This window comes from Aythya marila, assembly GCF_965140915.1.
Source record: "Aythya marila genome assembly, chromosome: 2".
NCBI classification, from domain to species: Eukaryota; Metazoa; Chordata; class Aves; order Anseriformes; family Anatidae; genus Aythya; species Aythya marila.
In genome coordinates this window covers 118,005,372-118,033,181 of record NC_139043.1, presented here as the reverse complement: position 1 = coordinate 118,033,181, position 27,810 = coordinate 118,005,372, and the positions used below count along the sequence as shown (strand labels likewise).

Sequence of the window (27,810 nt, the reverse complement as noted above, 5' to 3'; positions counted from 1 at the left end):
CTACATATGCCAGTATCCCTTCAGCTTCTCTGCTGTCTGCAAGAAAGCTCTGTATGTGAACAGTGTAGCTCTTCCATTTTAGACTCCCAAATACACAGTGAACTGATACAGAGTTGTCATTTTTAAAAAATGCTGAAAGATTGTAACTTGAATGATTCTTCAGTCCGACTTCTGTGAAATTTTATTATTATTAAAATAGTGGAGCTGTCGTATGGATGTGTGTTGTATCTGTGGTAAATCTGTTCTGTAAGAATTTGTGATTGCTGATAGTGGCATAGTAACTGTATGTGCAGATCCATGCTTCCAGGGAGGAAACAAACAACTTGCCCTAATTAAATATCTTGTTCCTCTGAAGTATTATGGACCCTAATGAAAAAGTAGCTCTGCTGACACAAATCTTGGAGTTTGGACAGACGCCAAAACAGTTGTTTACAGTTCCTCATCCCCAACGGATATTATCGAAAAGCTCCTCTCGAACGTCTTTTCACAGTGTTTCCATAACTGAGTCTCCAGGTAAGTGTGTAACAGATAAACTGACAATGTAACTGATTTGGAGTTCTGTATCTTTTTCCCACAGGACTTCATTAGATAACTCTCCTGGCCACTTGCCCTTTAAGCAAACTCAAAATAAATACATTGACTAACTGTTAGAGGAAAAACTGACAAGATCAGTTTCAAATTTGAAAATACATGCATTGTCCTGGAACTCTGGTCCTGCAGTTTGCCTTATGTTCCAGTAGTCTCCTCTGGGACTGTTCAATCTTTGCTTTTGAAGCTGTGGGAGGGCTATCTTCCCTGGCCTTTCGTGGCACTTCAGAATCAAACTGACTTGACAGCAACTTCTTTGACTATCTCTGCAGGCACTCTAACTGACATAAAGATTTGTTCAGTTTTTGAACAGGGATGTCTGTGGGGTGTTTGGTTGGCTTGGTCTAAGTGAACCATAAGAACTTAATTTGAGCGTCTGGATATGAATGCGTAGTTTGTTGTGGTTTTGTTTTTGTTTTTTTCCCTCCACTCTATCATAACTTGAGTGAAAATCTGTAAAGAAATTACTTTATTCCTACAGTAAGTATGGAAGAAAATGTTGGTTGAATAACTTCGAGGAAAGGATGTGTAAGGTCAACACAGGCTTCTGTTCATGTGAAACTTTGCCCATTTTTCTGAAATTAAGATGTTATGGCCCTCATTATGTGAATAGTGATCTACTATAAACTGGACTGGATCTTCAGCCCAGCTATAACATGGAAAGACTTCTCTCAGGGTGGTTGTCCTTGATTCTCTTACCTTTTGATGGCTTTCATTTTTAAGCAGAGAAGTAAAGTTGGTTACTACTTAGCATGGCAAACAGAAGCATTGAAATGGCATGACTGGCTTTGGAAGTTGTATATGGTTGTAATAATGGTCATGTGTGTTAAATTGCTAGATTTGGCCTCTTTACAGTAATGGATATTTTTACTTTGTCTCGTTTTCTTTGCATTTTTTATCCCTTAGCTTTGAGAACACTGCAGTGAAATAAAGCTGTAAAATTCCTACATTCCTAACAGAATGAAGTAAGATAAAAAGCAGTAGGTGGCTTTCCTGGTACTTTTCCATTTGGAAAGCTCTTGGCATCTCAAAGGAACACCACAACATCTCCGCAGAAAGTGTTAAGGGTTCTTTTTTATGTGTGTGTGTGTGTTTTGTTTTCCTCCCCTCCTGCCTCCTCTGTTTTGGAAATGTATTACATAAAGTCTATGGCTTAAAAGCCATAATTTTTTTTTTTGGGGGGGGGAGGGGAGGAAGACAACAAGGTATTTTTTTACTTTAGCCCTATGCAGTCAGGAAAAGATTTGGAAAAAGAGTTATCTGGTCTCTGTCTACAGTAGCCAGAAATTTGTATTCCTGAAACTCTGCATGATTTCTGTACTTTCATATTTATATTTGCAACTTGAACTACCTAGCTCTTTGAAATTCATCTTTTTGACTTGTGTTTGTGATGAAACTTACTGTGGCATTTTATTGCAGTTTCTGTACATGAAGAATCGTTTGAAGATTTGACAGAAGAAAGTATAACGCTTGCTTGGAATAATATTGCCAAACTAAAATTAGATGAGCAATATAAAATTCACAAAGAGTAGGTACTACTCTGCCTTTCAGTCACAATTGTTCTATTTAACTGGGGGATAAGGGGTATTTGTGTATCAATCTGAATGATGGTTTAGGGCTTATGATAACAATGAACAAGAGCAAAAGTATTTTCAAGAACAAGTTTTCCTTTGACCCCATCCCTTTTCCTAGTGGCTAGACCAGTAGAAGGATGTCTTACCAACTGGAACTACCTTCTTAGTGATTATAACCTAATCTAGAAAAGGGGTATTTCCTTGTCTAGAAAACAAGGCAGTATCTGCAGTGAGAAAGGTCCCCAGTTACCAGGTTGTTAGGGGGTTAAGAAAATCCTAATCCTGAAAACAAATTTTAATTTTAGCTTCTAAATATTATTTGTTTTCCGAAAATACTGAGTTAAAAAATAGAAGCAGAACTGTATAAGAGACTCTTGGCAGTACAGAATGCTCTGTGCTTCCTAACAGCTAACTCACTGACTTAAGTCGGTTGATGGGTAAATATGTAGACTATCATGACTCTACCACTATCAAATTCAAGGAGAAAAAAATGTATGAATTCCAAACCCCAATACTTGAGGTACTCGGTATCTGCTTGTAGTTTGTAGCTAATGCCAAATTGGGAAGATGGAATGTGAAATCATTAATCCTTTCACATTGGCATGTCCTTTCTGGTGAGGATGAAGTTATTGCAGAACAATATGGAGGACCTGTACTGGTGTTTCACATATATCAAGGTATATTTTTATATATAGGCATGTATTTTTATATATAAGCATTTAGCTTAGGGATATGGTTTAGTGGGGACTGTTAGTGTTAGGTCAGAGGTTGGACTCAATGATCTTGAGGTCTCTTCCAACCTAGAAATTCTGTGATTCTGTGTAACACACCGCTGTAGAGTTTTAAATCTCCTTAAAAGTCTTAACTCTTACAGAGATGAAATAACAAATTTCAACTGTAGTCAGTTGGTGGTTAAGTTTTAAAACCTATGAAATCTCCTATAAGTTTACTTGTATTAAACAGGGCAATTACTGGAATAGCAGTCACAAGCAATGGGTCTTCTGTCTTCACTACATCCCAAGGTGAGTATTATTGCAGAGGTATTTACTAGAACCTGCAGTGTAAATACTTCAGTAATAGGTTGTAACACCAAATAATGTTTTGTGAACAAAACAGCATGAAGCTTTCAAATGTAGTTAAGATTGAATCCTTTGAATATCTTCTCTGAGAGCAAAATGAAGGCAACATTATATGGGATTTTTCCAGAATCATTGAGTTCAATTTTTTTTTTTACAGTCTTTAAAGGAGCTTTGCCCTAATCTTCCAGATGCAAGATTGTTGTTTTTTCGATTCATGCTTAATTACTTCTTATGAATACTGAAACATATCAAGCAATATGTAAAGGCTTCTTCTGTTTGCTTCTGGATTGTCAGATTTGCAAGTCACTTATTACGGAAATTAATGAAGTGAAATATATATATTTCATGTAATTAAAAAGCTTAAGTACATGTATTTTTAAAGTTTTAGATCTTTAATTCAAAGATTTCAATATTGTCTATATCTAGGCTTGACAAGTTGGTAATTTCTCACTTTAGATTCTTAGTTCAAAGACTGAGAAATTTATACCTCCTTTTTATAATAAACTATTTGAATATTCAAACAGGAGCAAAATTACTAGCTTCTGTAATATAAAACAGTCCTTTTTGTCTTTTGTCTGTTTTGTCCATTATCCTTAGATTCAACTTTGAAGATGTTTTCCAAAGAATCAAAAACACTGCAAAGAAGTGTGTCCTTTTCAAACATGGTAAGTTGCTGTCAAAACAAAAAGGACATCATTAAGAATCTTCTGAAAGCTACTCACAGAAACACCTCTTAGCATACCTCAATGTTTTTCTTTTTTTTTTTCCTCCCTGCCTGCCTCCTCAGTTTTACTGTGTGTGAATAATTTAGTAGAGTGAATTGAGATTCCCTGTCAGGCCTCCAGGGAGAGAAGAGAGCACATTATGTGAACACAGGAAGGGTGCATTTAAAGGCTTGCACTTTACATCTGTGTTAGTGCTGTTCTGAGTTGCTCTGCTGTCCAGGGAAGGGATTGTGGTAGACAAAAATACCTCTGCATGAGCAGAGGTTGACTTTCTGTACAACCTTGAGCTGCAGTTCAGTACAAGAACAGATTCACAAAGCTTAAATGCCACCCGTGTTCTCATACCCACTATTGCCGTACTGCTGCAAAGTGTTTGGAGTCTGTGAGTCAGTCAGCAGAGGAAAGCCAAGGGCAGGAAGTGGAATCCATGCTGTGTGAACCCGAGGTATCCTTTCTTCATGAGCAGTGATCTCAGCAGCCTCTGAACATTTTTCCCATGCTTCTAAATCAGAAGTTGGAAATGAATTCTCTACTTGATTTTCTGTGCTTGAGCACTGTGGTCAGAGCTGGGTCATTGAGATTCCCTCTCTGTCATGTTCTGAGAAATTTACCAAGACAAGATACTAGCGTGCATTAGCCCTCCTCTGTACCCTCATCTCTATGGAGGGGGAGAAAAACCAAATATGTTGCCTTGATAGAAGCTGTAGTTATGCTCTAGCAGGTCCCGAAACAAATTTTAGCATCAAGACCCTGGTTGGTGCCTTCTGTGGCACACACTAGCGGGTGAACTTATATACAAGAATTCTTAATGCTTTAACAAAGGCAAACTTAGAAATTCCACTGTTGACACTATAGAAAGGGAGCTCTTTGCTGAATCCTAGTCCAGAAGTTATTTGTCATGAGGAGGCCATGTACATTCTTGTACTCTTCCCTCTCTGCCACCCCTTATGTAGTTTCAGTGCAGATCTGCTGGAGAAAGGCCAGAAACAATAGTCTTTTAACACTCCAGCTGCCTACCTGTTTTTTAGAACAGTATATTGTTCGTGTTTTAGATGATACTAGTAGAAGCAGTGGGCTGATTTATTTATTTTTTTCTTCTGCTTCCATTAATGGCAATGTAACTGAGCACCTGTCTGTAAAGAATGTTTTGTGTTGAGAATAATAGAAATTAGGTATTTACATCTGTTGTTTAAAAGAGCTGAGCAGATAAGATGCTGACATGGAGAACAAACATCAAAAGAAACCTATGTTTTTTGGTTTCTTCTTGCATCTAGAATTGACAGTAGCTTGCAAGACGAAAAGCTGACCCAGTTTCTCCTGAGTGGAATCACATCCAATTTACTTGGAAAAACAGCATTTTGAAAAAAGAGATCCATCAGTTCTACACGTGTTTCTGAACTTTAGGGTTAATTTTCTATTTACCTGACATTCAGTGTTCTTGCTTTAAAGGATGGCCAGTGTCCAACTTAAAAGGTTTTTCTTATGTACATGTAATATTCATGTAACACCTGTATGTTGTTTTTCATAAGTTACAATGCTTCTTGTTCTCCAGAAGCATGTTAATGTACTTCACTTTGACTCATGGTAAAAAACATGTTTTCTTTTTCCTTTTTCCTACAGGCCTTGTCATCTTGTCTAATCTTACCAGGAGATACCACTGTCATAAGTTCTTCATGGGACAATCATATGTGTGTATTTACTTCCTAGTGACTCTATTGAATTACATTGAGTACCTTGGTAATTATATTTATGGTTATAGATACAGAAGTTCATTGTTAATATGCAGTATCTATATTTCTATGTGTTTTTTTTCAATGGGTTTGTGTTAGAAACTGTAGAAGAAAAGTTATTTTAATCAATACAGAGAAACCTGTTTAATTTTTCTGAAGAGATAATGCTGTTATAACTCCTTCCTACTAGATATTTTTATTCAATTGCATTTGGAAGACGTCAAGACATCTTAATGGGACATGATGATGCTGTCAGTAAGATCTGTTGGCGTGATGGGCGTTTATATTCTGCGTCTTGGGATTCCACTGTGAAGGTTTGTATACAAATTTCTAATATTTCAATAACTGTTTATTGCTAACACTTTATTATTTAGCCAGACAAATGCATTGGAGTGGATGCACCTGTTGTAGTAGAATAAATACTTATCCTAGAAATAATCTTACTGTAGTACAAGCTCATTAGCTTTACCTCAGCTGTGTTTCAACGCTGAAGTGCTACTTTAAAGGAATCTAATTCATTCTAATTTACTACAAATGTGCTCTTTTGGGGGTGAACTGCTTTTGTTGAAGGAATGTGAATGTTTTGTGACCTTGACTGAAAATTGTTTGCTGACTGGAATAGGCTTCTAAAGTGTTTGATAGTTCTGTAGTTTATTTCTTCAGCCAAGTGGACCAGGCACTTGCTAATCAAAAGAGCATGCTTACAGTTAGATTGAAAGATAATTTAAAATTAAAAGTTACAAACATGAAAAAAATTCCCAAAGCCTTCTGTAAATGGCTTTTGATAAGTATACATTCAGTGCAGTGATTTACAATCACTTTGGTAAGCTTCTGTAACCTACTTGGAGTTGTAATGATCATGTTTAATATGTTGCTCTGCTTAGTGTAAATGATTTATGGTGCAATTTGTTGTTGCTGTATTGTGCCACAGTTACACAAGCAGCCCTTTTAATATGAGAATTCAGGAATGGAGAAATTCATTCAGAGTTTTACTAATGCTATCTTGAGCAAACTGAAATGTCTGTGTTACAGGTGTGGCACTGTGTTCCTGGAGAGACCTTGAGCAATAAAAAACACCACTTTGAACTCCTTGCAGAGTTAGAACATGATGTTAGTGTAAGTATGCAGAGAGAGATACAGTATCTGAGAATTTGAAGACTAGTTGCTCAGTAAAACAAAAGTCAAGATAATGTGTTAAAGTATGAGGGTTGTCTTGGGGGATTGTTTTGTTTAGCTGTGTGTTTTTAGCTTTTTGTTGTTGTTGTTTTTATTAGTTTCGTTTACTGCTTTGGGTTTTTTTGTTTATTGTTTTTGTTTCTTTGTTTTAATCTGAGATGAATGTCCTGCTCTACAATGTCCCCTACTTTCTTGGGTGGAAGGTGCACTCTTGTGGACTGAAGCAACAGTGAGAAGAGTTATTGGTTTTGTGTAATGTGCACTTTTACTTACAGCATCTGGTATCACTCTAGGATATTTAAGTATTGTAAACCTGCTTGACTGGTAGTTTAGTGTTTTGTTTTTTAACAGGGCACAAAATAAGCAAGTATTGAAACAGTGTTGATAACATTTAAGAATAGTACCCAAGAGTATTGGAAACAACTGAAGTTCTTTAGGAATAAAGGAGAATATTACCCATAAGGGTAATGTCTTGCATTTAGGTGGAGAGCAGGGGTACAAATAGTCTGAAATGTCAATTTGCATTCCATACTCTGTGAAGAAAAAATATTTAAAAATATAATCAAAGGGACCTATCTTTTGCTTTTTCTAGGTAATAATTGTACTTAATTAAGGATGTTGCAGAATTAAACGTAAAACCTTTGTAAATAAAATGGTATCTTAATGGATGAGACTTTTTTTGGGTGTGTTTAAAACTTGTCTCAAGATGGCTTACATGAAAGAACAGGAAAATCATGGGATGTTTAACTTCCTAGGTAAATACAATCGACCTTAATGCTGCAAATACTGTACTGGCATCTGGAACCAAAGAGGGTACCATTAGTATTTGGGATGTTACTACAGCAACAATGTTGCACCAGTTGTCATGTCATTCTGGTACTGTGTTTGAAGCTGCTTTTAGTCCTGGTATGTTGGATTTTGGTTTTTAATGTGCACTGTTGGGAGTTTCAAAGGGAATCTTATTCCTGATTTCATGTAATACACTCTTGTTATTGAAATTACTGGTCTACTGGGAATGGTGGACGTGTCCCTGCACATGGCAGTGGGGTTGGAACTAGATAACCTTTAAGGTCCCTTCCAACCCAAACCATTCTGTGATTCTTCACAATAAAAAAATGTACTAATTCTATATAAGGCCATACTAGACTGTAGACCAGCGGTCTAGACTCTAGACCAATGTTTATCATTGCATGCTTGAAGACAACTTACAGTAAATTTTGAATAAATAAGCAGGTCAGGCCTGTCACAGCAAACATGCTGTACTGTAGACTGCTTTGATAACTAGAGCTGCATGTTTAAACATGCTTTTTTTGTTTTGTTTTTTTTGTTTGCTCTTTTGCACAGACAGCAGACATCTACTCAGTGCAGGAGAAGACTGCTGTTTTAAAGTAATTGATGTGCAGACTGGAATGCTCATATCTTCTGTAACTGCTGATGAGCCACAGAGGTAATCCTGAGAACACAGGCTATGAAGCTGCATGGCCAGCTTAGTTAACTGTGGAGATGCTTAATGGTTGGCAATAGCAGAATGGAAAGGGTAGTAATGCTGAAGATTGTTTTACTGAATTAAATACTTAATTTGCACTTAAGTGCAAAGGCTGACATCCTAGTAAGTTGTGTGCATTATGGTCAAGCTTTCCAAACTGGAATGAAAACAAACAGGTATCTAGGCAAATAACTCCTGCTTTTTCAGCACCAACTTCTTTTGTCATTACCCTGAAAGTCGTCTTTGCACTTCAAGTGATTCTTTCAGAAACGTGAAGTGATGGAAGTGAAAGTGGTTCATGAGATGAGAACACTTGGGTGTATGTACCATACACATGTACAACTGACTGGGTCCTCTTGTGCTGTGGGAATATACTTTATCCCTCTGGCAGGAGGGTTTAGGGCAATCAGAAAAGAAAGTTTGGGTCATGACCCTTTAAAATGGATGTGGAATAACCTTTCCAGAAAGACTCTTAAATGGTAAATTTCCTTCAGTTTCATACCTCAGTTTTCAATTATCTTTGGCTTTGTTTGGAATTGTTTAGCTTAAAGTGAACTGATTACTTTGCAGGTGTTTCAAGTGGGATGGAAATACCATCTTATCAGGAAGTCAGTCTGGTGAATTACTGATTTGGGACCTTCTTGGTGGAAAAGTTACTGAAAGAATCAGGGGACATACAGGTATGCCTGAACTATTCTTGTTCTCAAATTGAATGGAAGTGTCTGACTTTCTGTCTGTGTTGGTATTGACAAGTTCTAGCGTCACCTGCTCTGCTTGTGAGTTGTTCTTTATGTTAAATGTTACCTGGAACACCAGAACACCCCAAGGAGGTACACATGAGCCTCCTAGGAAATGTGACACTAGTGGAGCAGTACTGCTTTTTACAAGACTGAACGGAGGCAGATGACTTGGGCTTTTCTAATTCATGTAGCATCAAAAATACCATATTTTCTTGTACTTCACAGTCTTAATAAAGTGTAGTGTAGACTACTTTATATCAAAGTCTGTCCAGACTGTAAATCTAACAACAATTAAGTAAAATTTGCTAAATAAATGTATTTTGTTTAGAGATTTACAAACATCTTACATGTATGTGCATAGTCTTCAAGACATGAGAAACCAAAATGTACGAAGAAGGAATAACTATCTCAGTTTTATTCAGTTTGCTTTTAAGGCTGCTTTCATGAAGTTATTTCAAACTTCCCTTCTGTAAATTTGTACTCTGAAACTTGAGCTGTATTAACATCAAACTGCAGCTAGAGAATCTTTAAAAGTGGGCCTCTAAGCATATTCTATAAGGCGCTATATACTTTTAATATGACAAGTCTAGATGATGTAGGAAAAAAATTCTTTCTGGAGAAGCTTCTCCCCTTATCCCAATACATCCTTTTGCTACTGTGTTGTCTGCATCATACGCTGGAACTTATGTTCCACTTCCAATTCCAAAAATCAGCTGAGGCAGTATAGCATGAGATTACTCCTGTGAATAAGAACAGCCACCTTGCAGTCTCATCTTCTTCGCATTACATTCACACTATATAAGTTTATAGTATATAGACACTAAGTATATAATGAGGTACTAAATATATACTGATGACCCTAACCTATTTAAAAGTTATGTTCCGTTCTCATGAGTACTACTTGTATTCTAAATTATTTTTTTCCCCCAGGTGGTGTAATGTCCATGTGGATGAATGAACAATGCAACAGTGTTATTACAGGAGGGGAAGACAAACAAATCATTTTCTGGAAACTGCAATACTAAGTGCCTTTCCCTCCAGACACTTAAACGAACTCTTTATTTTAAACCAAACCTTTTAAAGGAACTTAACTGTGTGCAATGATGGCTGCTGAAGTTCAACCAGATAGGAAGCTCTGTTCAACTACAGCTTTCTGGATTATGGTGACTTCACTGAGAGCTCTTAACTTCCACAGTGTATGCATTTATTTTTCATGGACTATCATTGAAAATGCTTGTCTAAAGTGATATGAGATGACATTAAAGACCTATTTTTCTGTAATTAAAGATCTCTTAACTGGCAGTCATTGTTTGATTTACATAGACTGCATCACGGCATGTTGTCTGAACTGGCTTAAAAGAAGAATCTTTTGCATTCTCAAGTCTTTTAAGGATGCTTGCACCTCTGTGTTGTGTCTCATTACATAACGTATGTACCTCTTGTGTAGGAAACCTCTTCCTAGTGAAGATGCATACAAAGGTAAATACTACTTTCAACACTTACTGCTAAGGCAGCTGTTGGGCTGAGCAGCGATCAGTCTAGCGCTATCTAGTTTCCAACTGTTATTATCTGCAAAGGCATAGAGAAGAATAAGAACACATTCCATCTTATTTTTTCCTATTGTTAAAAAGAAAATGTGGGAAGGACACACCTAAAACCATACCTATTTTAATACCCTGAAAGGAAGCCAAGTATAAAACTGGTCCCCTAACAGAAGTGATACATATGCATGTTGATATAAATCTTCCCTAATAATTGGGTTTTATTACTGCTGCCTTTCATCACTTCCGTTACTATCCTTTTCTTATTTATCTTCACCTTTTCTATATGCTTCTTTCAACTCAAATAGTCTTTGGGAAGGAATTTCGATACAACTTTCAAATAGAGCTACAACTTCTGGGTTTACGTGATCCTTTTAGTCTTAACCCAAGGTCAAAGTGGTGTTGTATCAAGCTTATTTTCCCTGTGGGACTTAAGAATATGTTTCTCTGCAAGGAACTATTCTGGGGGTAAAGACTTCAAGTAATAGACTTTAAGTGCCATATTTAAGAAATAGTCACCTACAGCTGTGGTATTTCATCACTGTGACCCATGATTATTATTTCTCTGACAGTATTCTCTAGCAAACCTTCTTAGCGTTAGCCATAACGTGTCCAGGACAAACACTCCTCTAAATTACACTGTCACTCCTTTGAGGTTCAGGACATAATGCCTTGGTTTTGAAACATAACAGCTATGACACGAGGTAGCTGTTTCTTTAGTTAGCATTGTAAAATAATTGTTTTATGGTCAGTAGCATTATTTAACCTTTTTTTATGATGGGACTTAAACCTTCTCAGTGTTGCAATGGTATAGAGTTAAAGCAAACTTATATCATCTACATTGCTCACTTAGATTGATTACATAAAATTCAATTAATTATTGTGTAGTGAAGGCATATGTAACAAAAAAATTAAGCCACATCACATGCACTTTCTGTTACCAGACATGATCTTGCAGGAACATGGGTGGTGTTTACTCCTTCTTTGCTTTTCATTTTACTTATTTCCCACCTACAGTTGTACATAGCCAAAAAAGATGGAAATCAAATTCTACAAGTGCCTGGAGAAGTCTCAGAGGCATTTTGCAGCATGTTAAAAGTTTTAATTGTGCCATTCATTGTTCATTTACCTCTACCCTACTGTATTCATCCCTGGCCCCAAGCATTAGGCTTCCTGCATACAATACTACTGTGAGTTTAAAATTTGCACTGCAATTCATTTTCCCTTTTAGCAGGACCTGCATAAAAGGTACTAACCTGCAGTTTTTCAGCTTGAACTATAATGTGTTTGAAAAACCACAAAGAGCTACCCTTCCCTTTTCACACACCTCTTTTTCAGGTTGTCTTATTCAAGTTTCAGACAGGCATGTTCCTTTCACATTGGAGGGCTTTCTGTGCAGCATGTTTTTTTTTTTGTGTGTGTTTGTTTCTTTAACTTTTTTTAAGACTATTTAAGTTACATATATAAAATAAGCATACCAACTTATCCACTTACACTCAGTAGCGAATTGAAGGGATTTAGTTAGCGAAAAGCTGGTCAAGCTGCTGTTTACATATTTGAAAAGGTTTGCTTAAATAAGGGGTTTTAAAGCTTGAAGGGGTATAGAATTGTCCCCTACTAAATAGTCTGCTCCTAAGGAGAAGTTAATTAGATACAGAGGCCATATATTCTTTGGGCTACAGGGGTTTCATAACACTGTGCTAGAGTTCCTTAAGGTTATTGCTACAGGTCACAGGCTCAACACCCATGCACTTCTGAGCCATACCAAGGCTGCATGAAGTCACCAGTTCCTGCCAGTAAGTGCTTACCCCACTAGTTTTTAGAGACAATCCAATTAAATTGGCTCTCAGGAAGAATTTGATCACCACTGCAACCTAAAAATACTGGTTTTCTCTTGCAGTAACAGAACTTCATTTGAGAAGCCAGAAATGGCTGAACTTGAAGTGCTAAATTTGGCAGTGTTCCCAGGAAGAAAAGTATGTCTGTGAGTTCCCAACTCTACCCCCCCAGTGCATTTCCTACAAGCTGGAAAAGCTACAGCTAGCTACACAGGCTATTAAGGGATTGGCAGCCTGGGACTATCCTTATTGCAGGGTTGAGCTTTGAAGTCTTTTATATATTGCACTTGCACTCACCTTTTGAAATATTTCTTCAGTTAGATGGACTAGCAAGTCAGTCCGGTACCATCTTCTCCAACCAACTTTGGATGCTGGTTCATTTAGGAAAGGAAACCTGAATTGATTTCCCATACCTATTAATACTTATACTAAACTAAAATTACTTGCATTGGGCTACTGCAACATCTGAGGAGGAGAACTGCACAGCTAGAAGCTAGAATAGAACATGAAAAAAGAAACTGCTCACCACCTGGCATTTAGCTTCAGATCACTTAAAAATCTCAGTTGAACATGCCTATGACCTTTGTTAGAAAGCTATTTAAAACTTTATTTCCTACCTTGTCTTTCTTGCCAGCTGAAAATGACCTTAAGAAAGAAACCTGTCTCAGCTCACCTCAAGAACATGCACACACACCATCTAAAGTTTCAGTCATTTATTTGGTTACTTCTGAATCTTTAAGAACTTGGTTAAGGCGAGAGATAAGCATCAGTTACAATTCATATAACAAGTAATAAAAAGATTTGATTATCTGTACACTACCTTATTTAATATACTTACTGAATGATGCCTTCAGCTATATTCAGCTTAGCTGGCATACTTGTGTAAACAGAATTTACTAGAACAAGAAATAAACTAGTACTAGCCATACTTCTAAATAGGCTATTTCATATCTACTCTTGCAGACAGAAAGCAGTAAAAATACTTGTTTCTCTTAAACATACAAAGCACAGCATTGCCCTAGGTAACAACACATAATTTTGCAAGTGATATCTGGTTCCTTTAGTTGCAATGGCTTATAGGAGTAGTGAACTAAGGAAGAGATCTACGAAAAGTCATAACACAATTGGAATTTCACATTCGTCAAGCATATAAGGCTACAAGTTTTACAGTTTGTGAATAAACAAGATATGTTGAACTGTAACATTCCCAGCCATTATAGATGCAAATGCTTGATGCAGCATATCTTCTCTTGGCCTCCAGAAAGGCTCATGTGCAGAAGAAAGAAATCACTGAGTATAATAGCCCGAGTTTAGTGGAATTCTCATCAAATGTATGTACAGACACATGTACATGATGCACGTTTAGACTTCAGGAATGGAGTGATCCATCAGGCTTTTCATAATGCTAGTTGCCATCCTATAGAAAAGGAAAAGTCATTCAGGTTTTTAAGACAGACATGGAAGCCGACTAAAAGCGTCTGTTCACTGTATCTTTGTCCTTGCTAGCCCTTTAATTTGATTTAAAAATTAGTCTCACTCCACTGTTTTAACAAATACATTGCTCTAGAAAAGCTGCACTACACTGCATAAATAAGACATGTCCCAATACCCAACATTTTGCTAGCAGCTGGGTTGTGATACAAACATCTTTCAAGATGCAGTCATTTGTTCAGAGCAGTATCACAAGTAGGAGGGAGGAAAAGGGCTGGTGGGAAGACGGCTGTCCTGGAAACAGCTTTGTAGGAAGAACATACAATGGGGGTGGGGAGGAACACTTAATTATGCTTTAAGCATTCAAAGTGTTACAATTAATTCCTAGCAGCTTTAAAACTTTTTTTTTTTCCCCCAGGAGAGATTTAGCTGTAGAAAGCTAGTGCTGCCAAAGGATTAGAGAAACCCAACGACATCCTGCCAAGAATCATGTTTACATCACCAGAACTAGCTGCACTAGAAGCAGTTTAGTTGCAAGGTAACAAAGACTGGTATTATCCATGTACTTCAAAGTGCTCAGAGATTCAAATTTAGTCGAGTCATGTTTAGAAGGGGGTTTTTCAAAAGAATAAAAGTCAAAAGGAGCATCACTAACATATCAACAGTTTAAAAACAGAACCACATCACATTAGTCTGATTAAAACCACTGGATTATGTACACTTTCAGACTTCACCACCTTAACTAGACCTTCTATCAGGTTTGTTCTCATGGCAAGACAATTACATTTTATTTAACCTGCAAAATAATCGTCAGCTTTGATATAATTAACACCATGGCTGCTTTAATTTGGTTGTTACCTACCTCTTTATTATATACTCATAAATACTGGAAGGCATGATGGTAATTGTCACTACATTTCCAGCTGTTGCCAAGATGTCTGCTATCTGGGGGTCCTGTTATTGAACAAGAAATCATATCAGCAACATCACTTGAGATGACTAATAACGCAGCAGTTCAGGAACCCAATCGAGACACATTCACGCAGCTTAACAGCCACACAACTCCTTGCTTACAGTATTTAACCTTCAGGGCAAATCACTAAACTGCAGTGCTAATGAACTTCCTACGGAGTCATCCCTTACAGGAACTCATTGGAGTAAGGATATAGACATTCTACTATGATTTTACACTGGCTGGCAGGGGGAAAAACTTATTCCTTTGTTGGCAAAGCATACCTTAAAGATAAAAACTGAGAACCAACTATAAAAGGTAGAGGTAGAGAGGAAGAGAATGAGTTGCCCTGCCTACAGAAAGAAAACCACAGAGAAGCCTCAAAATGTACCTTCAGTCCAATGACGTTCTGGCCATTGATTTCACAGATGTTGTGCTCCGTAAGAAGTCCATTTCTCGCAGCAGAACTGTCTTTCACTATTGAGGTTATTTTTCCATTCTTGAATATGAAGCCAACATGCCCTGTGCTGTCTTTGTGCATGGTAATAATTCGTTCAAAAGGTCTGTAAGAAACAGAATAACCTTAATGCAAGAACATGCTTTCAGTCTACCAAACCACAGAGAGAACCACACACTATTTTGGTACCTTTGATTTGCAAAAAGTTAATGTAGTTGATGTATGAGTCTCTAAAGAGTACAATCAAAAGTGGTAGGGGTTTAACTTCATTTTGGGACTACTTGCTATTGTAATCTCTTCTTTCTAGGCTGAAGTCACTTTCCATATGGAAATTAGTTTTTAAAGTTTTTGTGTTTTCTCTTTTCTACAGGTATTCCACCCTCTGGATTACTAAACCACCCAACAGGCAACCACACAAATGCCCATTCAAACTTAAGTTCTGCCTAACCAATGTTACCAGGTAGCTAAAATACTGCAGGCCATTTTGACAACTGTAGGTGACTGCGTGATTCTGGAGATTAAAGGCTTCTCCAACAGATTTTTCACTGTGTTATAAACAACAAACCTTTAAGTTGTCTTAAGAAGTTAAGAAATCCAGCAAGAGAGCAGAAGTTGGGCGCAGAAGTGGTAGACAGTAGGGAATCTTATGATTTAATACAATAGAAGTCATACGCCCCCCACTGGGGTCAAACTTGACTCTTAAACACAAAAGAACATTGAAAATGTTTCTGAAGACATGTACTTAGTCACGTCACGCATCCTCTGTCATCTCAGCCTAGAAACTATGTTGCATCTGTCCCATTATTACTACATCAATAAGGTATTTAATGTATTAAAAACATACTGGTTTATCAAGCATACTTTTAGTGAGCCTGGCATGAACTCGTATGTGAGCAGTAAAGTCCACAGGAAAACTACCATGCTAAATAAAAATGGAAGTGAAAAATTTAAGCTCATCAAAATAGTCACTGTATTAATACTGTCTTTATTGGTATTTCAGTAAGCAGAAGCTTCAATACATATAAGCAAAAGTCAAATTGTGTCAGAGAAAGCACAGAACTCTTGAACTCAGAATTTACGTTATGCTATCACTCATTAGTTTATCTTGAAGGTGTTAGGCCTCATCATGCCCAAGCAAGAGGCGTGCAATGGCACTTCACGAGTTAGTGACTATTTTAAAATATTATTTTGACTGTTCCCCATAAAAAGGAACATTTCTAATGACCTTTAATAGTAAAGTAGATGAACATATTTTGTATGCCTGCCATGCTTCTCAGGTGAGGGAGACCTGAACTTCACAGTTATTCCAAGATGGATAACAACAATCTGCAGTCAGTCTTACCTGTCCCGAATGATCATTGAAATCCTCTCTCCAGAAGCCTGTTTCAGAACTTTGTGTGCTTTATCAGAACTCCATCCGGCACAGTTTTCACCATTGATCTGCAGAACTTGGTCCCCAAACCGCAGACCAGCTAGAGATGCTGGAGAGTTTGCTTGGACTAACTGGACAAATATACCCTGCAAAAGAAGGGGGCATGGTAGAAACAGGATGTTCTTCCTTAAATGGGAAGGCCAATCACTGAATACGCAGCCCTTAAGTTTTCTATTCTTGTGTAATACCAACCAAATGGACAAAAGGAGACGAATTCATCAAGTCTTTAAGACACATTTTTGAAATTTCAGTAAGTTTATAGATGTCTTTAAGAGACTGATAGATATTAATGTTAGAATGAAGTTAGGAAATAAGGAAGTCTGTTCTGTTTAGATTTCTAGAAATTAAGAGACATGTGCTTCACAGTAACACCTTCCTTGAAGGAGTAAATACTGTTTTAACAAGAATTCTGAAAAACTAGGTCATATAGACTGGTACTAAATTTGCATGTCTGCCTGGGAATTTGACTACAAACTCCTGTGTAAGACTGTCTACATATAGCTTGAGAAATAGATCATCAATACTAAGAACTCTATAGCAGATTTTTCCTTCTTTCTCAACCCATTACTTTTTAACTTTTTTTTTTTTTTTACTTACTGTTAGCACCTCAAGTAACAAAAAAAAAGTGTTAAAAAAAACACAATGTTTCCAGTCAAAGTAACCCCAAAACTAAGTAAAGGATGTCAACACAGAAGATAAATAAACCCTCCCATGGGGTGAGGGCAGGCAACAGAGAATTCACACTACTTTCTAGGAAAACTCCAGTATTTCCTGGGTTAGGATTAAAATGATTCTGTAGTTCTATGTGAAACCTTGAGTAAATAAATGACCCGGCCAAAACACACCCAAGAAAGAGAGACAAAGAAGTAGCATTTCTCATACTGAGAATCTGAAAATAACTAAACAGGGAAGCTCTGAAGCAGACAACCTCCTGGACCTTTTGGCAGCTACAGTCATGTTAAAGGAAACTAGAAGAGAGATTTTAAATTCCTCCTTGTATATAGCTGACACCCTCACTATCCTAAATTTTCTCATGAGTAGCATATTGCAAGAGTTTGTAAAAATACCTCTCCTTTTATATCACATTCATTTCTCTGCCTACTGTTGAACTTCAAGACTTCTGTATCTTTGTGGAAACTCTGGGAAGTACTTAAACTGCAAACTAGAGTCACAGCAGCTCTGCAAGGACATTTTATACTCTGAAGAAATACTACAGCTATTCTCCAGGTGTTATATGAAAATAAATTACTGCTATAAAATTAGATCTTAGTCAATGCCCTAGTTTCAGATCTAACAGAGGGTTTTCAAATTCTAGTAACAGACAAGCAAGTATTATATAATAGACAGTTCTCTGACCATACACTAATTCAACTACTAATTTAATTCAGCAGTAGGATTTGTATAGGCAAAAGCAAGCTTCTGTACTTACATTGTCAACAGACTTCAGGCGAAGTCCTATTTTTCCATCTTGATCTTTACACAAAATTGCTTCACGGATGCCTTGCTTAATTTCTGCTCTGCGAATTCCAATATCATTTCCAGTCACTGGAGCTACCATGTAATTAGTAGAAGGTCGTGTTACCAGTTGCTGATTAAGACAAAATAGCCAGACAACTTAATTTCAACTTTTTACAATACTTGTATGTCAGTTTATATCAAGTGATTAAAAAAAAAGAAAAGCAGCAAAATTAAAATGCAAGTCACAACACCAGTTCTTCCCCTCCTGCCCCCCAAACTGGAAGTGTGGTGTTCTGTTTAAAGCTGTAGAAAAATAGCCTCTGCTACTTAAAAAAAAAAATAAAAAAATCATTTACCAGTGAGGTGGGATACATACTACAAATAAGTCTACTATCTAGAATGGTAGATACACATTTATTCTTTATACTTTCAGTTTCTAAGGTATGCTTGACTGATACCTACCCCTTGTGGCTGACCAGCTGCTGCCACTGGTAGGTTTCTCTGCACCTCTTCTTCATTGAGGCTCAGGCCCATGTACTGAGAAAGTTCTGGATATAGTCTGGGGTATAAACCTACACGAACAAGAAAAACAAAGCCATTAATATGTTTAACAAACCAGTTTATTGCTATCACACAGACAACAACTTAAACAAACCTTGCAGTATCGTAATGTACGTAACTTGAAAATTACAGTGTGAGATCCACCTGAATCAGGACTGTTATTCTAGCCCAGCTGAGAAAAGCAACTACAGGAGCAGTGCTTTTGAGATAACTAAAAGTTATCCACGTTCTTTAAGCAATTCCATTCATTCCTTTCTTTCATGGCACAACCAACATTAGCTATGCGGTGATGAGGTCCAAAACCAATGCTGTACTCCAGTCCATCATGACAAGCCCTTCTTTCCTCCAAAGTTTACAGGCAATTGGTGTGGAACTACTTACTCTCCCTCCCACCCCCACAGCAGGATAGCTGGAGAACACAGGATAAATTGAAAAAGCGTGAGGGAATGGCATTGACAGAAGTGTGCAGTGCAAGAGGAATTCATGGAACCAACAGATACTGAATGTGTAGGATCTGATAGAACTAAAAAAAAAAAAAAAAAAAAAACCCAGAAGCCCATACAAAGAAGCAACACACAGAAGAAAATTGACTATAATATTCTTCATGAGAAAGTGGCTGTCATTTTCCCATAGCTTCAAATTGAAGTCTTGTTTAGATACAGTCCTCATACCAAGAGAAAAAAAAAAAAACTGCGGACCTTAAAATATCCAGCAGGACATTCCTCTACTCTGAGAGGAGCAGGTGGCTGGGAATGGGAGAAAAGTCAGATTTGTCAGACCTTGAGTCAAACCACTCTGGAAAGAAGCTTGATGCTGCTCTTGACATTCCAGAGATAATTAAGTGATGCTATTTAACAAGAAGCAGTTACAAGAACACACGCCCTTTTGACCAAATCAGCAGAGACAGAAAAGGCTGCTCAGAGAGCCAAGTGGTACAAGGGGCAGTCTTGAAAGCACATAGGCTCCCTGATCCACACAGATGATGTTTTTAGTGTTCATTTATGGGTGTATGTTTAAGAACAGCTATTATAAGAATCCACATTTGACCAGAAACTGAAAGCTACTTTTCCAGGAAGGAACTCAAAGGCCATTACAAAGAATTCTAATCCCATCAAGAAAAACTTTTTTTGTCCCTTAATACTGTCAGCTGTCACATGAGCATTCTGTTTCATGTGGGAACTGCCCAATCTTATTTCCAAACTGGTTTCACTGATACAGATTAGTAAACCTCTAATGAGTAGCTCTGTGGCTGTCTTCTGCTTGCCTTTCAAGCCCCTATGATTATAGGCAATTAAAGCTTCCCAAGACTTCTGCAGTGAATTGATTTTTCTCCTTCATTCTTCATAAAAGACAACATAGAATGAATCTTGCTATTACATTCTCATTCAAAGAGTCTCCAAAACAGCAGAAAACATCATCAAGAGATGTCAGATGTATCTTCTCCTGCCTTTACCAAGACAGAGATCCCCTGTGGGTTTGGCAAGTCCTAGAGATTGTTAACAACATATCCCAAAGGAAAGGTGATCTAAGCGATAAGCAGTCTTCAGCCACACACAGCTCCTGAGAAATTTGCAGACAAGCTGATGTCAAAATGTCATTTGGCCAGCAGTACAGTAGACATAGAAGTTGCAGGAGAATTCAAACTCCAGACAGTCTAAAGAAATGCTGCCAGGGAGAGGAACTGCTGAAGCAAACTTACTCTAATGAGGTTAGGTCAGGTAAGAACTTAGATCCTTCCTGGATTTAAGGTGAGCTGTAGAAAATCCATCCTTAAAGTGATCTTAGATGCACCAACTCCAAGAGCAGAACTGGAGACAAAGGTACACCTACCATGCTTTAATATCAGATCCACCAACATTCCTGATGGCTATTCCAGCACTGCAGCTGGTCAAGCTCGTTAGATTTTAGGTCCTTTAGACCAAACATAACTTAATAGCCCAGAATTCAAACATATCCATGCATGTTTGTGGGTGTATATGAGCATGGAGTAAACAGGAGGAGATATCAGTCGATACACCTTTAGGTCTGGTGGATTACCCAACAGACCTTTGAGCCCAAAATCTGCAGGAAGCTTTATTTTGCTTGCATGACAGTAGCGAAGTTCCTCTTCTCTACTGACAGAGATTTGTGCTTGTTTGCTCCCCAGCAAGCTCATATGCTGGGGGTGGGGTAGGGGAAAGACGCTCAGACTCAGGCTGCTCTCTGAAGTTTACAAACACGTGATAAGTACATAAGCATTTGAGGTAAGCATTAAGGAGAGATCAAACAGTACCAGCAACAGATCTTGTTACGTTAGGCTCACTTAAAAAAAAGGCTTCTTAAAGCTACAAAAATGTTATTTGCCACTTTTTTTTTGTTTGCACTTGGGGAAGCGTTTCCAAAAAGGCATGGCCTCACCTTCAGTAAACAGTTTCATCTTTATAGGTATTTGACTGCACTTTAACTATAGAGTTTCATAACTGCTTTCCAAAACATTAGGATACCACACAGTATATGATCTTACCTCCATCTTGAGGAATAGGAGCAGAAGCTTCAGACAAGATTGCTGGATTAGCTGGATTTGAAGAAAAGGCGGTCTGAGCCTAAGAGCAAGGAAACTCATGTGTTATCTTGTAAAAGAGGAATTACAAATATCTTTACTATGAAGCCAGGAGACTATGCATTATTTTACACATTGTTGCCATTATCTTGAAGCTCTGAAGTTAGCTGTTTTCTTTGAAACAAATGATTTAATACAATATACTGCATTATTATGTCAACAGAAACTCGTACCTTCCTCAAAGACAGTTGCACAAATAACACAAAAGCTTGACCATCAACCTCAGTTCCAGTTTTGTTATTAAGCAAGTTAAAGAGCCTAAGATCTCCCTGAAAGACACATTCAACTTGGCCGACAAACTTTAAAATTTAAAATTATGGAAGTACGGCATTTGCAGAGTGTTTTGTAGGTTTGTTTTCAGTTGAATGGCAGTTCTACATTTTCACTGCTTACAGGTATCAGCCATGAGTTCTGCCACAGTTACCTGCAGGTTGCAATTCACATTCCACGCAATTCAGTGCTACTAATTTAACACCTTCTGAAAGAAACAGACCTCCTAGGAGTTTTCTACAGGAGGTCCCAAACGCACAACTGAGCTTAGAAACTAAACTTAGTGTTTTCACTGTCTGTGGCTGACTTGCAAATAGAAGAGATAGCACTAAAGTAAGCTAATTCCCTTCCTCCTCATGGTATCTCAGCTACCTGTTTTTCACTGATCATGAATACATGAGGCCAAAATAAATTAGCATACAGAGGCCTGCTAAGTATGACAGGAACAGCTATCCCAGTATCTATCTCTAAGACACAGGTTAAAGGTGGGGAAAAGTTTCAGCACAACGAAAACTATGCTGTACAGGACACATGAATCACTTAAGTAATTCAATTGTCTTGTTGAATTAATTTTTTATTTTTTCCCCCCCTCACGGAAATAATGTTTAAAAATAGAAGATCCCGTAGTCCTCTTCAGGAAGTTTTGTTTAGAGAGAAGTTTCAGAGCACGAGTGACTCATTATTTATCAAACATATTTAGAAGAAATGTCTCTAACTTAAATGCTGGGCAAAAACAACTGGTTAGAATATTTGGTGCAAGAAGTTTACGTTTAAACCAGCAGCCATTTTAATCTCACTGATTTGCTGTGGACACAGATTTTGTCTATCAACACAGAGATACCCTACTTCCATTTCCTCACTGCTTCATTCAGTGGTAACAAAAGATAAAAGTAGTAAATAGATCACATTTAGCATTTAGATCACAAGCTCTAGCAGTTGATCTTTAGCTCCAGGCAGGGTGGGTTTGTTTGTTTGTTCGGGGGGGTAAATTTCATGTTACCCAACTGCATCTTCACATAAGAAGCACATGGGACATGGCAGACGGAACAAAGAAATCCCAACTACAATCCTTACCTACAACTTCAAGGGTCCAATGATCCTTAGAAGTGCAATGGTAAAACATTACATCACAACTTCCATAGCAATCCCCCCCTCCCCTTACTAAATATCAACACATCTATTATTGTCACCAACACTACTTTGACAAAAGCCTCCCATACCTGAATAACTTTGTCCACCTTCAGATCTTCCAGGGAAGGATAGAGAGACATTTTGATGCAGTCTCACTGAGTTACAGGAAGACACGGAAAGGAGAAAAGCAAACAAAACAGGGTTAGACATCAGGTATTTACCTAATGTTACAACTTAAAAAAGAAAAGAGAAAACAGACAAAGCATTAAATAAGTTCAGCTGTGACCTGCAAGTCTCAGCATGACAGATACGCAGCACTAGAGACAAATTCCATTAAGGCTATCTATTTAATCTATTATCAATAATAGTCTTTGTGTAATAGGCTTTATTTACTATACTTAGTGGTGCCAAAGTTTAGGTCTCAGCTATGAGAAATCCCACACAGAGAAAACTGTTTCACAGTAAGTATCACAAAGAAAGAGTGTAGGAGGCAATGATGTAACAGTGAGGAGGTTTGAAAGAAAAACCTAATCATATTCCTCCACACAAATACAACAGTAATTTATATACAACTCTGTAAGCTTTCACACTACTACCCCAAGTATCTAAACACTCTGATAATTCTGATGTTCCTACAAAAGGAGTCACTCAACAGAGCTGGCTTCCCATGTCCGCTTGTACCACATTATGAGCCAGCCAGATTCAGTCAGAGGTGAGTTTCAAAATCCACAGGGACTTCAGCCTGCCTCTCATGTGATGTTGTGAAAGCCCTGTGACAACATTAACAGGAAGTAATAATAAAAAAAAAAAAACCACTTCACATGATCCTGTAATGCAGCATACCGACGCTCAGCTCTGCTACAGCTGGGCACCAGAGGCTTTAGGCAATGCCATTTTCAAGAGATCCTTCACTCAAGTTCTCACCAAGGTCAACAGAGCTTTGCAAAAGAGTAATGAGACATTTCACCCCAAATTACATGAATGTGTTAACTGAGAGGAGGAAGGCTAGAAGAGGAACAGAAGGAGAAGAGATCAAAACATGACAAAGTCTTGCAAGTTACATATGGCACAGAGAACACAGTTAACGGGGCAGCACTACTAATAGCTTCTGGTTTGGGGATTAATTTTCTCATCCAAACACTTCAGAGGTCCTCATTTGCGTAACGAGTTAACTATAAGTCCAGACTAAAAGCAACCACTATATAAATCCTTGAGCAACTGCTTCTTCACATGCAGATACCGAATTGATTAAAAAAAATCCGATGCCTAACATGACACTGCAGGAACACAATAGATGTCTCCTTGCATTACATCAAGGTCACTAACAGCTTTTCTACTTGTTCAGCAGAGTGCCCAGGAGCTCAAGTATCATGTCAAACTGCAATTAAAACTTTAAAAGAGCCCAAAACGTGGCAGGGATCTGAACTGCCCTGACATAACAGGCCACGTGTTTGTAATTACTTGCAACTGATAATTTTGTGAAGTTGATGCAGCTAAACCACGTATAGCCAAGACCTGGAAGCCTTAAAAATTAAACACATTTAAAGAGAGTTTAAAATTCCATTTTAAGGCAGCATTGACCTGAAAACAATTAAATGCTTTTGCTCAACACAAAGGGGTAATGGCTAATGCAAACCCAAGCCCAGCAAAACGCTTGCTCGGGTATGCAGTCCCTGGGCACTGCACTCTGCTGCCAATACCAGTGAAGAGGCACACACATCAGGCTGGATATCTCCTTCCAAGCTACGTTGGTCATGGTGATTTCAGCTGCAGCACACGTTCAAAGTCAGCAGTCAGCACCCCACGGGACAGAGTGGTCCCATCATAGGGCAACAAAGGGAGCAGAAGCCCACCACGAGCTCCAACATCTGCATGGTAGCACAGACAGCACCCAGGGTCTGCTGTGTCTCTGGTCCCAGTGACCATTTCCACACAGAATCACAGAATTCCAAGGTTAGAAGAGACCTCAAGATCACCAAGTCCAACCTCTGACCTAAAACTAACAAGTCCTCCGCTAAACCATATCACTAAGCTAAACACCAGCAAACTTCCACCTGGACCAGCTTTGGTTTTCCTCCACAGACCACCCTCATCCTGCCCTGCAATCTCTGGTCACACTTGCCAGACTGCCATCTGAAACTTCTTCTACTTTAATATGAGGAACAAGGAGCTTTCTGTCGAAGAGTACTAGCAAAACTCAACATATATTAGCTCCCCAAACGCTTTAGGAAGCACTCCAGCAGCTTACCCCACCACTCTGCCACCGCCCAGGCCACCTCCCTTCCCCAGCTGGAAGCTTCCAACTCCAACCCTCTGTCGGGGCCACCAAGGAGCTGCCTGCCAGCTCCCTCCTTACAATCTCACTGGTTGCTATTTCTGGTTTTTCAATAAATACCCAAAATAACGGCCACCCGTCACTGCATCCAGCGAGCCCGGCTCCCTGCATACCAGCTTTGTTGCTTTTACACCAGCAAGGAGCGTTTTTGATTTCCTTGCAGGCAGTTGTAACACCGAGGTACACATCTAACCACTCATTAGGTAATGTGAAACGCCCCAAAATACCCTGTTTAGTTTAAAACATGACAGTTCAGCAGCAATCGTCACTGTCGGGGACTGCCAGTAATCTCAGGAAGAATCCGTCCATGACTCACAACACAAACAGATTTGAACATGAAGTTTGGACAGCCGTGGCTTTCTGCAGGAGCAGGGGAGTGGTAACCACAGAGCGGAGAGGAAGGGAGGTGGGCGACTCCCAAGCCTACACCGACACGGAGCTACTCGCCCCGATTGTTTGCAAGCTCCTACATCCTGTGGAGAACACCTATAGTAACCTGAAGCTTTCAGGAAAGCAAAAATGAAAGCAAAAGGAGAAAATGCCAGTTTCCAAGTACCCTCAAGCTCATAAACCCAGCTGCCAGCCCCGTGGGCAGGCTGTCTCACCAAGAGGATCCTATTTACCAAGGGAAGTGCCTGACCACTGGGCAGAGACTGCGGACAGGCTGCACTCATGACACTCTCGGGCTATTAGCAGGAAGTTTTGTATGCAGGAGCTGGCTCTTACTACACACAGTGGCTCAACTGGAAGATGACGGGCTTCCCAACATTTCTTGGGTCGGAAACACCAGAGCTGAATGCAGGCTGAGAGCCAGCTGAAGTCTGACCTGTCCGTGGCGACTGCCGTCTCTGAAAGGAGCAGCAGACGGTATTTGGATGGGGCAAAGGGAAGGAATAACAGTGTTTTGTCCCGTGGAGAGATTACAGCAGGCCACAAAACCAGCACCTACAGCAAAGTATTGGTTTCGGCTTCCCGAGCAGCTAGAAGCCATGAGACGAAGTTTTATCTTTAAAGGACAAAACCTCCCGAAGGTCGAGCTGAGACAGCAGGAAGACAGGAACTGTTTTGCAAGAGGCGTCCTCCAATAAAAGAGGAAAAAAAAAAAAAAAGAGAGAAGTGTTTTTCTTCTGATACCATCTAATCGGCCTCTGAGCATTTGCTCTCGCTGCGCACTTTGCTCAGGAATCCGCCGCCTCCATTTCAGACCCGAAGGAAGGCTCCCTCACCCCAAAAGGCGCAACACACCCACAGCAGCCCTACAGAGAAAGCAGTACAGACCCCGACCAAGCCCCTCTCCCCAAAACCCCAACACACGAAGAGGACGCCAGCGCAGACAGCCTTTATTTAATCGCTCTTTTCCTTCCACCGCAGCCCGGTGCGGGAGGCAGCCCCGGCAGGGAAGGCGCCGGCCGCCCCCCGGCCCCACGAAATGGCTGCTCGGCGGCTCCTCCGCGCCGGGCACCGAGCGACGGCGGCGCAGCCTCCGCGGGCGAAGCCCTTCCCTTCCCTTCCTCCTTCCCTTCCTCCCTCCGACACCACCAGGCCCCCTCCTCCTCTTCCTCACCCCTCACCCTCCCCACACACCGCCCCGTACCCAAGCACAAAGGGGAACGAAGCGCCCCCCCCCCCCCTCCCGGCCCCTCACCTCCAGCCCAGGGGCGAGCGGCGGCACCAGCGGCTCCGGCAGCTCCCGGCGGCGCCGCTATGAGGGGAGCGGGGGCGGCGGCGGGGCTGGCCCGGCCCCGCGCATGCTCTGGCGGCGGCGGCCGAGAGAAGGGGCCGGGCCCCGGAGATGGCCGCAGAGGGGGAGCCCGGGGCTGGGGGCGGCTCTGCCCCACGGGGCAGGGGGTCCCGGCCCTCAGTGCCTCGCCCTGGTCCCTGGTTAGATGCGGGGCTTTGCCCGCGGCGTGTCGCGCAGCTTAGTGCCTTCTCACAGCCTGGTTGCCTGAGGAAAGGCTCGCTTTCCTTTGTTCTTTTTGAAAATAAATTATTTTTGTTTTTCTTTCCGCGTTGTTTCAGTGACTGGTTTATTTATTTTTAATCTCGTCTCGCTTTCCCTTCCCTCGTCATGCGTTCATAAGTCCTGACGTCGCGGGGCCCTGCCGTGACCACATCACCTGGCCTGCGGCTCGCTGCCCACAGCTCGTCTGGAGAAACTCCCCTATTGCATAAACCATCGCATAAAGAACACCCAAAACAGAGGAAATTTATACTTCATTACCATAATTCTTACATATTTGCCATGTTTCTTGGCTACCATCAATTCTCTGTCTTCAAAATCTTCACTAGACTGCCTGATGGCACAGCTTGTTCATCATGTAGACATGTAAATATGCTGAGTGCCCTAAAGCTTCCCTTAATAAATAAACTAAATAAACTTGAGCATTCAACAATGGTGTTTAACGGCTCAGCAGCCCCAAAGGGAGATCTGCTCCCATCTCCAGTCCCTTTCTCCTGCCCTGTAGCTGGTGGCTGGTCCTCAGCCAGTCCCAGCAATTGTCAGGCTCTTCTGTGGGACAGCTTAAACTCTGCTCCAGCACAACGCTAATCCACCCAGAAATATGAATATTTTTCTGCTGGGCTAGTGAGCTAAACTAGCAACAACAGGATTTTGTGAGCACCAGCACCAGCCAGAGCAAAGGAAGGGAGGGTGTGGCTGGAAACAGGGGGAAGGAGGAGGAGGAGGAAATGGGATTGGGAGGGAAGG

General features: G+C 39.8%; 2 protein-coding genes across 7 annotated transcripts in view; one reads left to right on the top strand and one right to left on the bottom strand.

The window, feature by feature from the left end:
- Positions 1–10,400, top strand: part of NSMAF (neutral sphingomyelinase activation associated factor) — a 37,050-nt gene extending 26,650 nt beyond the window's left edge. For 4 of the 6 annotated variants that reach the window (XM_082754014.1, XM_082754016.1, XM_082754015.1 and 1 more), the window contains 11 exons: positions 356–513; positions 2,008–2,116; positions 3,126–3,184; positions 3,839–3,906; positions 5,587–5,654; positions 5,887–6,010; positions 6,729–6,812; positions 7,628–7,778; positions 8,217–8,319; positions 8,929–9,038; positions 10,029–10,400. In XM_082754014.1, the coding sequence (XP_082610140.1) occupies positions 356–513; positions 2,008–2,116; positions 3,126–3,184; positions 3,839–3,906; positions 5,587–5,654; positions 5,887–6,010; positions 6,729–6,812; positions 7,628–7,778; positions 8,217–8,319; positions 8,929–9,038; positions 10,029–10,123 (1,129 nt within the window). In that variant the 3' untranslated portion in view covers positions 10,124–10,400. Of the gene's footprint in view, positions 1–355; positions 514–2,007; positions 2,121–3,125; positions 3,185–3,838; positions 3,907–5,586; positions 5,655–5,886; positions 6,011–6,728; positions 6,813–7,627; positions 7,779–8,216; positions 8,320–8,928; positions 9,039–10,028 lie in introns of those variants that run through there. The other 2 variants (XM_082754018.1, XR_014316965.1) reach the window with 2 other exon arrangements.
- Positions 10,401–13,175: 2,775 nt separating this feature from the next.
- Positions 13,176–26,901, bottom strand: SDCBP (syndecan binding protein). The gene is made up of 9 exons (XM_082753361.1): positions 26,749–26,901; positions 22,858–22,923; positions 21,272–21,350; positions 18,670–18,779; positions 18,179–18,337; positions 16,660–16,835; positions 15,252–15,423; positions 14,771–14,862; positions 13,176–13,894 (listed from the first exon to the last, which is right to left on the bottom strand). Exons 2-9 carry the CDS (start codon positions 22,906–22,908, stop codon positions 13,840–13,842), a joined length of 894 nt encoding a protein of 297 aa, XP_082609487.1. The 5' UTR covers positions 22,909–22,923; positions 26,749–26,901; the 3' UTR covers positions 13,176–13,839.
- Between the last annotated feature and the right edge of the window lie 909 nt (positions 26,902–27,810).

Bases quoted from the DNA above. Each gene is read 5' to 3' on its own strand.
- SDCBP (XM_082753361.1), bottom strand. From the start codon at position 22,908: ATGTCTCTCTATCCTTCCCTGGAAGATCTGAAGGTGGACAAAGTTATT. The intron at 18,780-21,271 runs GTAAGATCATAT...TTGTTCGTGTAG, and splicing joins TCCTATTCCTCAAGATGGAG to GTTTATACCCCAGACTATAT. The intron at 14,863-15,251 runs GTACATTTTGAG...GTTCAATAACAG, and splicing joins AGAACGTCATTGGACTGAAG to GACCCCCAGATAGCAGACAT.